Here is a 16,135-nt window from a genome sequence, read left to right on the forward strand (position 1 = left end):
GCTTATATTCTAGAAATAGGCCTAACACGGGGGTGCCCAATCCTGCTCCTGCCGATCGACTGTCCTGCACAGTTCATCTCCAACCCTAATCAAACACACCTGCCTTTAATTTTCAAGTGATCCTGAAGACCTTAATTGGTTGCTTCAGGTGTGTTTGATTAGGGTTGGAGATGAACTGTGCAGGACAGTCGATCGGCAGGAGCAGGATTGGGCACCCCTGGTCTAAAGCGTACGGCGCAAGTGCACTTAGGGTGTGTGGGCACCCCTGGCCTAACATATTCAGAATATGAATGGTTAATGTAAAAATTAAAATTTTCTCATTTACTCACCCTTTTAAACTCCAATGATGCAAAAGATAATATTTTAATGGAAATGAAATGTCTGTTTGTCCCTAAAATGCAAAAGAAGAGAATGGGGATCAATAATGGAGAACACCAATAGTCATAGTAAATGAAGGATAAAGGTAATTCATACGGGTCACATGGTTTAACCAGTTTTCGGAAGTGATTCAGTTTGTTTCACCGTACATCTAGCAATTGGAGTCTAGTTTTTGATGCTTTGGTCTAAGTCACGACTGGTGACTTAGATTAAAGGGATAGTTCACCCAAAAATTTTAATTATCCCATGATTTACTCACCCTGAAGCCATCCTAGGTGTATATGACATTCTTCTTTCAGACGAATACAATCGGAGTTATATTAAAAAATGTCCTGGTTCTTCCAAGCTTTATAATGGGAGTGAATGGGCACCATTTTTTTGAAGTCCATACAAGTGCATCTATCCATCATAAAAGTGTCCCAAACTGCTCTGAGGGGTTAATAAAGGCCTTCTGAAGCAAAGCGATGCGTTGGTGTAAGAAAAAATATCCATATTTAAAACTTTATCGACTAAAATAACTTGTTTCCGCCAGACACCCGTACGCATCGATTTGCGGTGAAAGAGTAACACTTGAACTTGACGCACGACGTAATGACGAAAGTGGTTGCTCAGCCCTGTTTGAACTGCGAGAGGCATCTAAGCTTACGCTACTCCTACATCTACGTCATAGATAATAATACAGCTCAATCAATCAATCAATCAATCAATCAGTCAGTCAATCAAGTGTTGCTCTTTTGGCGTAAGTCACTTGCGTACAGACATCTGCCGGAAGCTAGTTATTTTAGTCGATAAAGTTTTAAATATGAACATTTTTCTTACAAGAACGCATCGCTTTGCTTCAGAAGGCGTTTATTATCCCCCCGGAGCCATTTGGGACACTTTTATGATGGATAGATACACTTTGATGGACTTCAAAAAAATGGTGCCCATTCACTCCCATTATAAAGCTTAGAAGAGCCAGGAAATGTTTTAATATAACTCCGTTTGTATTCGTCTGAAAGAAGAATGTCATATACACCTAGGATGGCTTCAGGGTGAGTAAATCATGGGCTAATTTTCATTTTTGGGTGAACTATCCCTTTAATCGTACTGTACCTTTATGTTCCTTTTGGAGCTTGAAGGTTTGGTCCCCATTCGTTTTCCATTGTTTGGGCAAGCAGACATAATTTCTCCACAACAATATCTTAATTTTTCCTCCAAGAGAAAGAGACAACATAAGGTTAGGTAAATGATGAGAGAACTACCATTTTTAGGTGAACAATTACTATACAGGTGTTCAGTGTTCATAGAACAAACAATAGGCAAACTTAGTTTCTTAAAGAATGAGTCCTTGCTTCTCTACAAAGTTAGCCTTCAGGAGTTGAACTACAATGACAAGGAAAACATAATGTAAAGAAGAGATACATAAAATTAAAAAAAAGTCTCAATAAAAAAGAAAAATCTGAAAATTATCGACATTCCGTCCGTCCATCTGTTATGCTGCTATTTCTGCAGCGGTTTGAACACGCACGTTCACAGTAATCACACAAAAATTATGAATTTTGATCATAAAGATTGGGACATGTGTCCGTTGCATATGCATAAACTGTGCATGACGGTAGCAAATACAAACCAAATGCAGTCTGTGTATGCTAACAAGCTCACAAGCATGCTATCGTTTTACTTGGTTACTTTTCCATGATTAAAACACGCTATCCTGTCATCTAATTACAATTCACTGGATCTTTATACTGTGTGTTAATATTTAGACGTACTTGGTAACTTACAGACGTTTAATGTGATGTGATGTGATGACAGTCTGTACAATGGGGTCACATTCCTGTGGTATCTTGCGGATTAAAACAAAGTCGCTTCATCCGATTTAAATCACAAAAACATCACTGGATGTTTAAAATGTAATATTTAAAAGTAATAGGTGGTTTACAAATAAAATAATAATAGGCAGAGCAGCAAAATGACCTCATGCAGCTAAACTAAAATGTCTTCCTATACTCACATGTACATGGGAAAATATGGTATTATACTGTTAAATAACAGTGTCATACTGTTGCTGGTCAACACGCAATTTGAAGCGACCAAGTTCTCCTATAATGCATTGCCAAAAACAGTAACTTACAGTTATTACATGAAAACAGCAAAGGAATTTTTTACAGTGCAGATGTGCATGTTTACAGGAGTAATGATGCATTAGATTGAATCTGTCTTGAAAACTAAAATCAAACTATCTACCATAATAATACAGCTCAATCAATCAATCAATCAATCAATCAATCAATCAATCAATCAATCAATCAATCCTTATAGTGCTGCAGTTTTATAAAGGCATCTGTTCTGGTGAATGTGACTTTTGTTTCAATACTTTACAGAATTCGACCCTTATATTAGTTAAAATGCTAAAATAAAATAAACTGGTTATTTAATTATCTTAAAGCAGCACATTTCATTCATAACACGGTAGCAGCCGTTATTAAATGCACTGGTTTAGTGTCAGTCAGTTTTTATTTATTTTATCATTAAAATGACAAATGTTCTTGTAATATCTAATCAATATTCAACACCACTATAGTAAATATTCTCATTACATATTCATGAAATTACTCAGCCTGATCAGAAAAGCATGTTTACTACATTTAGTGGACAAAATTATGGTTTTAGCAGTAGAATACAAATGATTTCAAACGTCTATGTGGGTTTAGCAGCATGAATGTCCATCTTGATTTATTCTGGTTTCGTGCTGTCAGGCTGTTAAACCAGTCAAACTGGTCTAAACACAAGTAACTAGATAGACTTTCTAACAGGGAATCATATTATATAAAATTAGAAGATACATTTCACACATTGCACAGTTTGTATGGCACAGTTTGGACTTTTATAGGAATTAATTTGTGAAGTTCCTGAAGTATCTCTCACATATAGACATGTATAGTGTAATAACTCAACAGGTTATTAATATCAGGTCAAGTGCTCCATGTCATCTTCTGAGTGTGTTAACGTCATCTTTTCATTGGGAAGAGCTTATTAGTGGATCAATGTTGAGCAGCCGCTCATTGAGAGACTCTCTCTATTAAAGTTCAATTAACCCCATTTAAGTCTCTGTCAAGCTGCCTTCAACAAAACCAAACAAACAAAACAAATGAAGCAGCCAGCACTAGAGTCAGATTGAACAATCTCCGCAATGGCTGATTAATGAAGCTTCTCTTGATTGTCAACTTGAGCGCTTTGTCTAATTACAGGTTGATTTAAAATCACATAGATTTGATTGAGCTTTGAATCATTTCCACAGCCGTCCATTCATATTTATATCAGACATAGAGCTGATCGATACAGTAGCAACATGTGATGTAAACAACACATAATTCAATGTGCATTGCTGCCAGGCTCTGAAACAAAGGCTTGTTTTGCACGGTAACTCTGTTAGTGTAGGAGGACATTCATTCTGACTGGATGGATGCCCGTTCAGAAAGCTGTGCTGTGCATCAGCCTTCGGCTAAAAGAGACTAAGATCATTTTTACTGTGAGAATACATTTCCCACAGAGCCACACCTCACACATTTTCTTTCACACTTGTTCTCTTCCCTCTCACACACATATAATCGTAAATACAGAATAAAGGATCTTGCAATCATGCAAATGCTTTATCTTTTTTCCTGGAAATCTATTTTGTTTCCAAAGATAAATGTCTAAAATGGTATTTTAATAAACTACAGCTTTAAAATTGATGTAAAAAAGCAAAGATGTTTACATTTTTAAATACATAGAGGAGTTTTTCATCAACTAGTCTAATAACATTATGGCTTATGAAAATGTAAACAACTAATTTAAAGGCGCCATAACTCAAATAGACCCCCCCCCCCCCCATATCAATAAGAATTTTAGACAAATTAAAAGATTAAAGATAAAAGATTAAGCCATGTATCAAAGCTCTAAGGTAAATCACACAATTACAAACTTTGATTTAAACAAAACAAGTTTATGAAAACTGGAAAGAACAAGACTACTCTTTTAGTAAATGAACTACTCATCCTATGAAGCACTGCAAATTACTAAATCAAATCAGAAAAAAAAATACGGTACAAAATATTCATTATAAATAAACAAACGATATATTAAAAGTTAATTTTGTCAGCTTATTATGTAATTCTCAATGCATTATATGTGTGGAATGTTCTTCAATATGCAAAAGTTCTCTAATTGTTGGATCTCTCTTCAGGGTATTGGGTAGATTCATTCTTTTTTGGAAATCTTTTAATTAAAAACACTGAATATGAGCTCATCTGCCTGCTATCTACAGAAAATAAAAGGGTTTTTTACATGTGGATTAGGTGACAGTAATACTTTTTAATGCCTCACACACTTTTGAGGGGTGGCAAAAAGTGCACTTGAAAGACAAATGCAAAATTCACAAGCCAGATGAAGCATTTGGCAGATATTTTCACCAAGGATTACTCTTTCAAGTTATCCTTGAGGGAATTCAGGTTAGGACTAAACCCAGAGCCGTACAAGAGTACATTCAGCACCTGACACAATTTGACGTTTGTTCTCCTTCTCTTCCCATGTTGTGTTGATGTAGATTCGGCTGTACGCCAGGCCTGACGCCATCCAGAGCGGATCGGGAGACTACGCTTTGCACATCACCAAGAGACTCCTGCAGTTTTACCAGGATTACTTCAAAGTCAAATATTCCCTCCCGAAATTAGGTAAGACTGGCGGTGAAATGTCTTCAGCTTTGTCTGGCTTCAGTGAAACGGCAATAAATGTTCTTCTCATGGGAAAGCGAGTGATTTTTCATTGCTTCATTTGTACTGCCAGTCGGTTCTGTGTGACTTCCTGTTTTGTGTTCGTGTGAAGAGGTGACGGAGTCTCAATAGCAACTCAGTTCTTGCATTTATTGATCCCAAAAGCATTCTAGGCTGTTTGTGGTTGTGTTTGGTGTTGGGAATTAGAGCACACACACACACCAATGCGTGTGGTGTTAAAGTGTGTGTAGTTTTCAGTGTGAGTTTGGTTGTGGTGGACTGGCTCACATCAGACTGTGTCTCGCTCCATTGGGTTCCTGTCAGTTCTCTGACTTCATTTGAATATAGCCATCAATCTCTCTAGGCGTCTGTCTGTCACTCTCTTCCCCCGCCTGCACTCTTCCTCTCTAAATGTGTGTGTTTCATGTAGGCTGTGTATTTCGGTGCACATGTAATATTAATCATGTTCCTTTCTTAAACGCTCTCTGGGAAGCATTTGCTCTGCTTGCTAATAGGGTTAAGACCCTCTCAGTATTCACACACAGACTACATCTCAATGATTTTCTCTTTGAATTTCTTTCATTCTCATTTTCACCTTCCAGTAAATCCAGCGTAAGCTATTAGCTGTGTTCGGGAACATGGCAGTCGGTCGGCTAGTATGCAGCAGCCATCCAGTCATCCTAGACCAGCTAATATGTTTCTAAAACACAGCGACCAGCTTAAGCTTTTCCAGCAGGGGTTTGTAGGACTTTAAATCTGTAACTAAATCTGCAATTAAATCCTAAATATTTAGTGGTAAAGGACAATGTAGCATTCTTACTAATGTTAGCATGTATTACCTTGTGAAAAAGAAGTGTGCTTAAAATTGGCATGAAACAGAAGTCGCGGTAGTCTTTTCCTTCCTAGTGTGCCGTGTGATGAGCAAAACGCTTCTCAAACAAGAAGAAATGTAGAAGGGTACTTGATTTTGTCCTTCGGTAATTGACTGAATCTTTGGATCGTTATGGTTTGCTATTGCTTGCAAACCTGTTTGTTTCTTTTGCTAAACGCAAAAGAAGATATTTTGAAGAATATGGGAAACCAAATTGACTTCCATAGTAGGCTATGGAAAAATAGAAGTAGCCATAGAAGTCAATGGCACCCATCAACTGTTTGGTTACCCATATTCTTCTAAATATCTTATTTTGTGTTCAGCAGAAGAAAAAAAATCATACAGGTTTCGAGCAACTTGAGGGTGAGTAAATGATTACAGATTGATGATTTTATTTATGGGGTTAACTATCCCTTTAATATAAACGTAAGCTATGATATATTTTCATTTAATTGAAAAATAACATGTAATTAAGCATTAAAAACATTACATTCAGTTTGCACTTAAGTACTGTAAATTATTTTAAGTATATTATTTATTTTATTTTCATAAGGGTTAGCAGCATATGACAATGTCTCAATAGTCTCTGGCCTTATGCTTCATACAGCTGTAAGTTATGTGCAGGATACAAGATAATCAACTTATATACATTATGTAGCAAATTAGCTCAAAATAAATATTAATAATCAATCATAAATTGTAATAATTATGAATATTTGGATCAGTTAATATAATTAATTTAATGTAGTAAAATTAACATTACAATCAATCAACCTGTTCGTCCCGTGAACACTCAGTGTTAATTGTTTATTAATTCTAAGAAATGTTCATATCCGGGTGAGGGAAATGTATTTCTTACTGCACAGTACTACTAAGAGCCTGTAGTCAAAATCTAAATCGTTAAAATAAACTTTGTTGCAAGCAGAGAATCAGAACCAAATACGTATTATGCACAAGTTTTATGAACTAAATCACAAACATAACTAATCTAAACACACATGCATAGGTAAAATAGTAAGTGACAGAATGAAACTGGAAGCAGGAAATAAAACTATGGAAAATATCCATTTAACTATGAAAAGAACCATCAGCTTATCATTTTCAGAGCGCCTCATTAAATGTATACTTGCATGGCCTTTGCAGTGAAGACATTTCGTGAAGTTCCTGAAGAAGGATTTTGATGGTTCCATGAGTCTCAATCGATTTCTTCGGCGTTGAATGAAGAAATGTCGATGAACTTGAATGGTTTGTTTGACTCTGTTCTGGTTGAAGGTTTTCTCTCTCCATGAGCACATGGCTGAGCACATGCAGATGCACATGTAGATTGTTGACCAAACATGGTATAGGTGAGATTACATTGACCGTTGGTTCGATCATAAAATACACAGCATCAAAAAAATAATATACTTTTTTTTTTAATAGAAAAAAAAAAAGACACTACACAAGACAGTAAATCATTCACACAATGTTCTGGGATGCATGTTCATTTATAGATCAGTTCATCTATAAATTAATGCAGGAAAGTCTGTTTTAAGGTCTGTTTCTGTCTTTCCTATGGCCTCTGTCTTGACCACATGACCACATTTTTAACAGCAATAAAACCATCTTATCTGATGGTAGTCATGGTTCTTGCCCTAGTTGGGGGGATGGAACCATAGATTCCAGAGTGAGTTTTAAAGATTATTTGTTAAATATAACAAATAATTGTGTCTGATTTGTCTCAGTCGTTACAAGTATCAGAACAAGATCTGCATCTTTTACAACCTCTCAACTCCTCATCTCCTCGTCCCACTAATGAGTCTTTTTCATTACTGTTGCTCTATTGATTTACGTCCAGCAGGATCATTTCACTGAATCTGTTTAAACATGCTGAACCCTTTAATGAGGCTTGAGATTTTATTCACCTTCTAAAAAGATGGTCACGTCTGGCTGTTAAAATGTCACATCAAAGACGCTGCTTTTGCAAAGGAACAGTTTGTTTTCAACTCAGTTGGTGACCTTGAGATACTTTTGACATGTACGCATTAATGTTGCTTGTCACTACTAAACTGGGGGGTGAGATGTTTTCAGCGTGAAGTGCGGCTTCATCTGAGAAATGATGTGGACGTAATGAATGCGTCCGTTACGTAAAGACACCATCTGTGTGTTGAGTGTTGGAGCAGTTGCAGCCCCTCTGGTCTCCAAACAGGGACATTCTGTCTTTCTGCTCATGCAAACGAGAAAAATACAGAGAAATGAAATCAGAGCGTACAGGTTAAAGACGGCACGCTAGGAGCAGATCACATTCAAGTCCTTGAAGCACCTCACACAGATGTGTTTTAAAAGCTTGTTACAGCATTTTAAAGCTTCCTAACACTTCGGTTTTTAAGGTTTATGTAGTCTGAGAGATTTTAGGCCATTTGTTTTGTCTCTTCTTTGACTTAAAGACTAAAGTTCTTTGTATCCGCGGCTCTAGGCATGTGATTCGTCGCTAATGGCATAACGATTTCTTTCAAAAGAAACAACGACACAAACCGCAACATGACCCATTCATCAAAGTGGCCCATTGTTCGCCCGCCGAATCTGAAGCAGAGTCCAATTAGAGCAACTTAATCAGAGCTGCCATTTACTGTGACTGGCAAATAAGAGACAAAGAGCTACTTTCTCTCTTTCTCTGTTCCTCTCTTTCATTCACTCTCTCTTTTAAAGAGGGCGAAAAACTGAATGACAGTAAAAGGATTCAAAGAATGATGCAAACCAGGGGAGAAAATGGACTTTGTTGTCGGGTAGCAGTTAATACCTTCATATGATGATCAGAAACCGGTTTCATGCCTTTGACAAAAAAGCTTCCAGAAGCTTCCTCATCAGTGAAGAGTCACATGCAGAATGATAATAAGATGAAGAATCAGAGCGGAGTGTGTCTGCATCCATTTAGCTTTCATTACATCAACAAGTGTCTTCAGCTGCAAGTATCAAACTGTCAGATGCTTCTGGGAGTTGTTGTGAGGATGCTCTTTAGGTCCCAGTGAACAGAGAAATAATCAAATCTGTCATAAGTGAGCGTTTGCAGGGGCTTTTATTTAGACATTTCACCCCTGCAAATTTGTGTGCTGCAAAACACATTTGATGGCTAATTCTCAGATTACATCAAATTCTAGAGAAAACAAGAGCTGTCTGGTGCTCAAACATTGAGTCAATTTGTATATCAAATGAGATGCAAGAGCCAAAGAGTGAGATGATAAAATGGTCTCTTCAAATGGTGGTTGAAAATAAAGCCCTTTGAGAAAGAAATCAGCAATAGGGAACTGAAGAAATTCTTGATTCTTAGAACACTAGCCTATTGCTAATTGCACACTGCACAGTACACTTATTTGTATTGATTTTTTTTTAAAGCATATGTGCAATGATAAAAGTTATTAAATGTATACATGTGTGGCATCCAATTAATTAATAACTATTTTAAATATAAAATTAAAATGATTTAACATGAAAATATAAAATATTATTTATATATGATATCTGATTTTAATGTATATTTTAATGTATAAAATATATATACAAAACTATTTATATGAATATTATTATAATACTGTATGTATAATGTATTTCATTACACTATTTATTTGTGTATTGTAATTTATAATTTAATATGATTGTAATAATTGAATATATATTAATGTATTAATAATATCAAATAATCGATCTGATAATTGTAATTCAATCAATCAAGTGCGAATATGAGCAAACGAGAATAAGAGTTGATTCATTCAACACGCTGGAAGGTCAATTGCATTGCATTGAGGTTGCATTTGATATTCTAGATATTTTATTCAGAAAAAGGTGCATACTATGTACTATTTACTGCAGAAATAATAATAATAAAAAAAGATGTGCAACTGAGAATCTATCCTTGATGTTAAATTTCACTTAAAAAGTGCTTCATCGCTGTCATATTTTTTCATTCTCATTTAAAATTTGACTTGACAGCTGTTTGAGTCGATATGAAAAGTTGAAGACTGTAATGGAGCACATCATCTGTTTGTCAGAATAAAGAGACAGTGTGAGCGGTTGAAGTAGCATTTAGCACGTCCTTTGACGCGATCTTTCTTAGACATTGATCTACAGTAAGTGCTTCTCAGAGAGAGATCAATGATCTATCAAGAAGAGGCCGAGTCGCTCCAGACTCTTCTTAAGTCTGACAGCAGAATCTGAGTGACAGATACGGATGAATGCAAAAGGAAAAATCCAATGCGTGACAAATGTGGACGGGTTCATTTTCCTTTGCTGTTAAAACCAGAGAAGGATCAGCAGTGTGTGTGTGTGTGTGTGTGTGTGTATGTGTGTTGGAAGAGATCCAGTCCATCGCAACTAATCAGACCAATCAAATCCCAGTGTCATTCATTGGCTGTTATTCCTTTTTGAACTTCCTGCATGTTGATCCAGGAACAAGTTCCTCTTGGCTGAATCTCGTAAAGCCTAGAGATCAGATCCAGCTCAGAATCACACATGTGACCTTCAGATTTATTTAAACCCCCTGCATGATGGGAAAGATGACCTTTATCACAATCACCTTTGGGCTCTCCCTACTTTATGAGATTACAGTGAGAAGAGAGCATTCTGGGTAATTTCCTCAATCATGGGAGATCAGTAACAGTGCCAGAGCTGGAGAGATCAAACTATATGAATTAATCTGAGAGAATGAGACTAAAGACTGACAGAGGGACGTCTGAGCATCTTTCAGATACAGTGTTTTCTGAGGTGAGTGACTGATTTTGAGGAGGATGAGACTGTTTTTGATTTCCTTGTTTTGAATGGAAATTTCTTCGCTCATTTTTGCAGTTCATGTCCTCTGCAAGGACATCTTTCACTGCTCTATTCTGACCATCATTATTTATTATCAATACAACTGTGACACTGCCATTTCTCTTTTAGTTTGCTTCATCTCGTTCTTTTAGTTCTTTCTTGCTCGCTCTTTCAGTGTCTTTCCTCCCTCAATCCTGGAACACAAAAAAACTGAAGCACAAGCTGCACTTTTAAAACCTGTTTTTTGTCTCGATCGCTATCTCTGTGATTGTTCTGGCTCAGGCCCTTAATACAAAAAATCCCAAGGATAATAGTAATCTCTTCTAGAATTCATTCAAGCTAATCATCAAGGTCGGACGAGGGGCGTTTTGAAAGCGCCCGCACCATCAATGTGAAAGTGACGGTCATAAAACTGAAGGGTATTTCACTAGAGATGAAAAATGAGGCACATTATTAAAGAATCACAAAGCCGCCGTATGTCTGATGAATGTTAACAGAGTGACGCTCTCCATCCCTCTTCTTTTACTGAGAAACAACGTATAGAGTGTTTGCCAAGTGTTTCTCAAACCTGACCTTTGACCCTTCAAGGTCTTCTATATGCTTACTAGTGTGCTTTTCAAGAGAAGGAGGTTCAAATTCATTCATTTTAACAGCATTTCCATTATTTTAAAATGTGCCATTATGATTGATGAGCTCATTTTGATCATAGATCGCTCCTTATTAGAGCACAAAATCATAATCCTCATCACAAGAAACAGAAATCTCCAAATGAAATAAAAAATCCAACCATTATTAACTTTCTTTTCCTCACATTTTAATGAATAATTTCCCAGCACTGACTGAGAGCATTATGTTTTTTCCATTACCAGCCTCTCAAAGCGAGAGCTCATTCACAATGCACTAATACGATAAGTGTGTGTGACAGGGTCTGTTTTATGTTGCTGTTTATCATAGAAAGTTATTAGATCACACAAGGTCACATGATCAAAGGAGACGTCTTGACACATGAGCTGTCACATTCATTCTTTGGATGGTGCTAATAAACCTACAGGTGTCTGCAATTTCTCTATTAATATTACATGAGCTTTGCTTTGCATTTCAATACGAGCAAGAAGCCTTCATCATCTACATATAACAGCGAGAGAAGTTGTTATCCAAAAACACAAGTGTGAAAATATGTCATTAAATCTCTTCCAAAGTCTGGTGAGAAGCTGCTTACATTCACCGACATCATAGGCACGTCCCTAAAGGATGGGAAATTTTGACTATGAAACTCTAACTGGAGTTACTATAATAACCCAGTTCAAGACTGTGAATATATACTTACTAATTAAAATTGACTATTTTTGTCAATATTTGTGTATTGTTAAAGCTTGTTAGTGCATCATGTTCTTAGCAATATACTAATGTCAAAATCTTCAAGAATTAATTTACTTTGGTTGTCGTGAAAACAGCGCAGTATGAACAGTGATCCAACGTTTCCACAACCTTGCAATATGTTGTAATTTTTCTTGCATTGAGTTTTTCATTTTCTGCTTTCAGAACTCTGGGAGCAGCAGTGTGACTGTATTCAGAGAAACCCACTGACCTTTAGTGTGTTTAATCACAGCTGTGTTTGTGTGTGTGTGTGTGTGTTCGGCGCGATGAAAGCTAGAGCCGTGTTTCGCTCTTTCTGCTGAGTTTGGCTCTTGCTTTGTTTGAAGGCCGAGGGCGATGTCACGGGCCTCGTGTCTCTTCATCTATCAGCTGCTTTCTGAAATCTACAGCCTTCTGGTCTCTATCGATTCTGCACATCATTTTTGTTCGCCTCCTGCTGAGACTGAAAGCTGAAGCCGAAGCCGAGAAGGAGATTCAGAACAGCAAGGAGGAACTCGGCTGTTTCCTTTAAAAAGATTAAAAGGGAAGTTTACTGATGGTTGAGAGATCCAGACATCAGATCATACTGAAAACATACAGCAGGAGAACACGACTGTGATGTTTCTGGCAGCTTGTGATGTCAGTTGAGTCTGTGTAATCTTTTTTCCAGTGTGAGCGTCTTTCCCATAATCCTCATCTATGATTATGACTGATATATTCTGTCTGTGCTGCAGGTGTGCTGTAGCTGATCATCACTTGCTGTTTGACTCAAATTTACTGTCTCACCTTCAAGTCGAGATCAAGACCAAGTTCTTATCCTCCTGAACAGGCCATAGACCAGCTAGTTCAGACTGGTTTATGCTGGTTAGTGCTGGTCTGGTCCGTCCAGTCAATAAATTCTTGCTGGGTGAACACCAGCATCCAAAATAAGTGACTGTCTATAAATGTCTGACACGTTTGTGGGTTACCAGTCGGACTCTCTAACCATCAGGCCACGACTGCCCCTGTACAAATACAACAAATGCTGGTGATCTATTGCTGGTCTTTTCACACTAACTGAAAAGTAACAGTTTAAAAAAAAAAAAAAGGTTATTTTTTGAAGGAACATGCAAATATCATGGTATTTGGTATATATTTGTAATCTTTTTGATGCCAAGGATCCCCAAATATGATTGGGGATTACCTGTTGTGAGGGATCTTCTTCCAGCAATTCAAAGGCATTTTCATGTATAAAAACAAATTAATAATGTGTAAGCGTTAGGGCTGTTACTTTTGTGAAAAAATCCTGTTCGATTTTTGAGACATAAGTGTTCATTGAATCGATTGTAAAATCGATTTTCGATGTCTAAAGACGTTTCCATTTTAAACGGCAAATATAGGCAAATCCACGGACAACTAACAGGCATTTGGACGAACGTAAAGAGGGCGCTTGAGACGCGCACAAGTCAGCAATATTTCTTATGATTTATTGGCGTGAAGTTTCGTGCACAATGACAAACAGGAGTGCAACACTCTCGAAAAACAATAAGCAGAGTGGATTGCCATAACATCAATGAAAAACATCACTGCAGGCTTCAACATGGCTGTGTTTACGATTAGAAATGTCAAACAAATTTCGCCTACGTAGGCGATATAGCCCGTAGCCCGAATCTGTATCTGTATGCATGAGACTGCCTGAATACCGGCACAATTCACATTTTTGTAGTAAAAAGAGGCACATTATGCAGAAGTATAATTTGCTGTTATGTGTTTGCTTGCGCGTTCGCTGCGGGTGTATCGTGACGAGCTGGACGCGAGAAAAGACCGTTAAAATCGATTCCCTATTTTCGTTTTCGAAACTTGTGTTGGTTGGTCCGATCGATTGTGCAATCGTTTTTCGAACGTAAAGTGACAGCCCTAAAGCGTAATATTGTACAGACGACATGTTGGTAAATAATTTAATGACATTATTGTAAATGTATTAAATTAAATTATATTGGGACATTACCATTTTTGCACTAAAGTAAAAAGAAATTATTAATATATATATATATATATATATATATATATATGATGGAGGACGTTTCTTTTTTTTTGCTAAGTATATATACTTTATGTACATTATGACCATTAAATATCAAACACATTCATCCACAGTGCTGCTGCTACAATTCACTGTTAATATTGTGGCTACATTTAATGAAAGACACAGAAATAAAAACACAAACAAAAATAGATCTGGCCTGAAGTCATGTCCTTCCCATCACCCCTGTGCATGTGTGTGTTTTGTGGACACAGAACACCGGATGCCTGTGTAATTACTAGCGTTTATTTTGAGTGTGTACATCAAGCGGCAACATTCTAATCTGAAAAATGAAGCCTACCCGGAAGTGCGAAAAACTGCAATACATCGAAAATCCGCTAGAGGAAGGTCCCAAAAGGGAGCAAATGTCCATAGACCCCATGTTAAAATGTCAGTTTTCACAGCATAAATTCATGTTTTTACAGGTTGGTCCCATGGACTTTTATTGTATTTTTCGATAGCTTCCGAGTGCCTGACAACTGTGAGGGGGGTGAATTTTTTTCTAACTCGTTAGTTTAGATCGTATTTAGATATAAAATGTATGACAAATAAGGGCGTGGTTAACTTGATTGACAGCTTGATTGACAGCTGATAACGAGCATAGGCTGCGCCAAGGAGAATGGCAACATAAGAAGCGCCATTTTTTAACAGTTGAAATATAATACTACTGTTTCTGTATCATGAAATGTAGTTTTAAGAGTTTTTCAGGCGAGAATGTAGTTGTTTAAAGCTCAAATCTGTGGTTTATTTAAAGATTTATGAAAATTTTATCCAGTTGTTAGATCCAGACGATCAGCGGACGCTCGGCGCATGTTCCCCGCCTGGAACAGCCTTTCCTCGGCTAGTCGTTCTGACGTTTGCCACTGACTCTGGTGTCTCTGTAGTGGTTAAACATGAGATATAATTCGTCTTGTCTATATCTAATGGGCGATTTTTGGTCTCGTGAATCTATAATTTGTTCCCTGGGCAATCGTTTTGGCTGAGGGGAAGTTTCATAACTTTATAAGCTATTTAAAGGAGTAGTTCACTTTAAAATTAAAATTCTGTCATCATATACTCACGCTCATGTTGTTTCAAACCTGTATGAATTTCCTTCTTCTGCTGAACACAAAGGAAGATATTTAGAAGAATATCAGTAACCAGGCAGTTTTTGGGTCCCATTGACTTCCATAGTAGGAAAAAAATATACGTATATATAATATGTCAGATGAAATGTAAAGTTAGTGTATTGGCTGAATAACTCGGTTGATTGACTGACTACATTTTGTATAGAAAAAAGTAAAGACTATCTAAGGTCTCACCCACCCCTTGCTAATGGTTTAGTCCATCTGGACGCATTTTGTTTATGTTAGTTAGTTGAGCATCTGGTGGAGCGCAAACTTCAGCTGTAGAAATGTCTTTCTCAAAGAAAGCCAAATCAGGCCACCAAAAAAGAAAGGAAAGAAAACAAAATGAGGGGAAACAATAATGGTAACTGACTTCTTTTCAAAGAAAGGTGAGCACAAACTAGAACACGAAATCTATAGTGCTAAACTGCTTGAATATCTCCGCGATCGTTAGTGCTAAAAATGAACTGAGACAACCCATTGAAAGAGCAGAACATACACTTTCAGAACATTTCACTTTCAATCCTTTAAGTAAAGTGACTGTAGACCAGAGTATGTTAAGAAAGTCTGAAATAATGACTTAAGCACATATGGCATTAATATTAGGCTACCTTCAGTGGCATTTACTGGGGGGAAAACTCCAATGTCATGTATAAGCTATAAGGGTTGAGGAACATGGGGGCCCATCATAGGGCCGGGGATCTTGTGCTACACCCCTGGTGAAGCGCGTGTGTGTTTGTGTTTGTGAGCAGAATCACTGGCTATTACATGCAACCAAATAATCCATTATTAATTGAATTAATTGATTGAATCGGACTGAAAAGCCTTCATGTAAACACCTTAA

The 16,135-nt window shown here is 37.0% G+C and overlaps 1 protein-coding gene across 1 annotated transcript in view; it reads left to right on the forward strand.

The window, feature by feature from the left end:
- LOC311080632 (thyrotropin-releasing hormone-degrading ectoenzyme-like) overlaps positions 1 to 16,135 on the forward strand; it is a 151,061-nt gene that overhangs the window by 7,470 nt on the left and 127,456 nt on the right. The window contains exon 3 of the mRNA XM_084110689.1: positions 4,949 to 5,075. Within this exon, the coding sequence (XP_083966815.1) occupies positions 4,949 to 5,075 (127 nt within the window). The remainder of the gene's footprint in view (positions 1 to 4,948; positions 5,076 to 16,135) is intronic.

This window comes from Abramis brama, assembly GCF_963993115.1.
Source record: "Abramis brama genome assembly, chromosome: 4".
Taxonomy (NCBI): Eukaryota; Metazoa; Chordata; class Actinopteri; order Cypriniformes; family Leuciscidae; genus Abramis; species Abramis brama.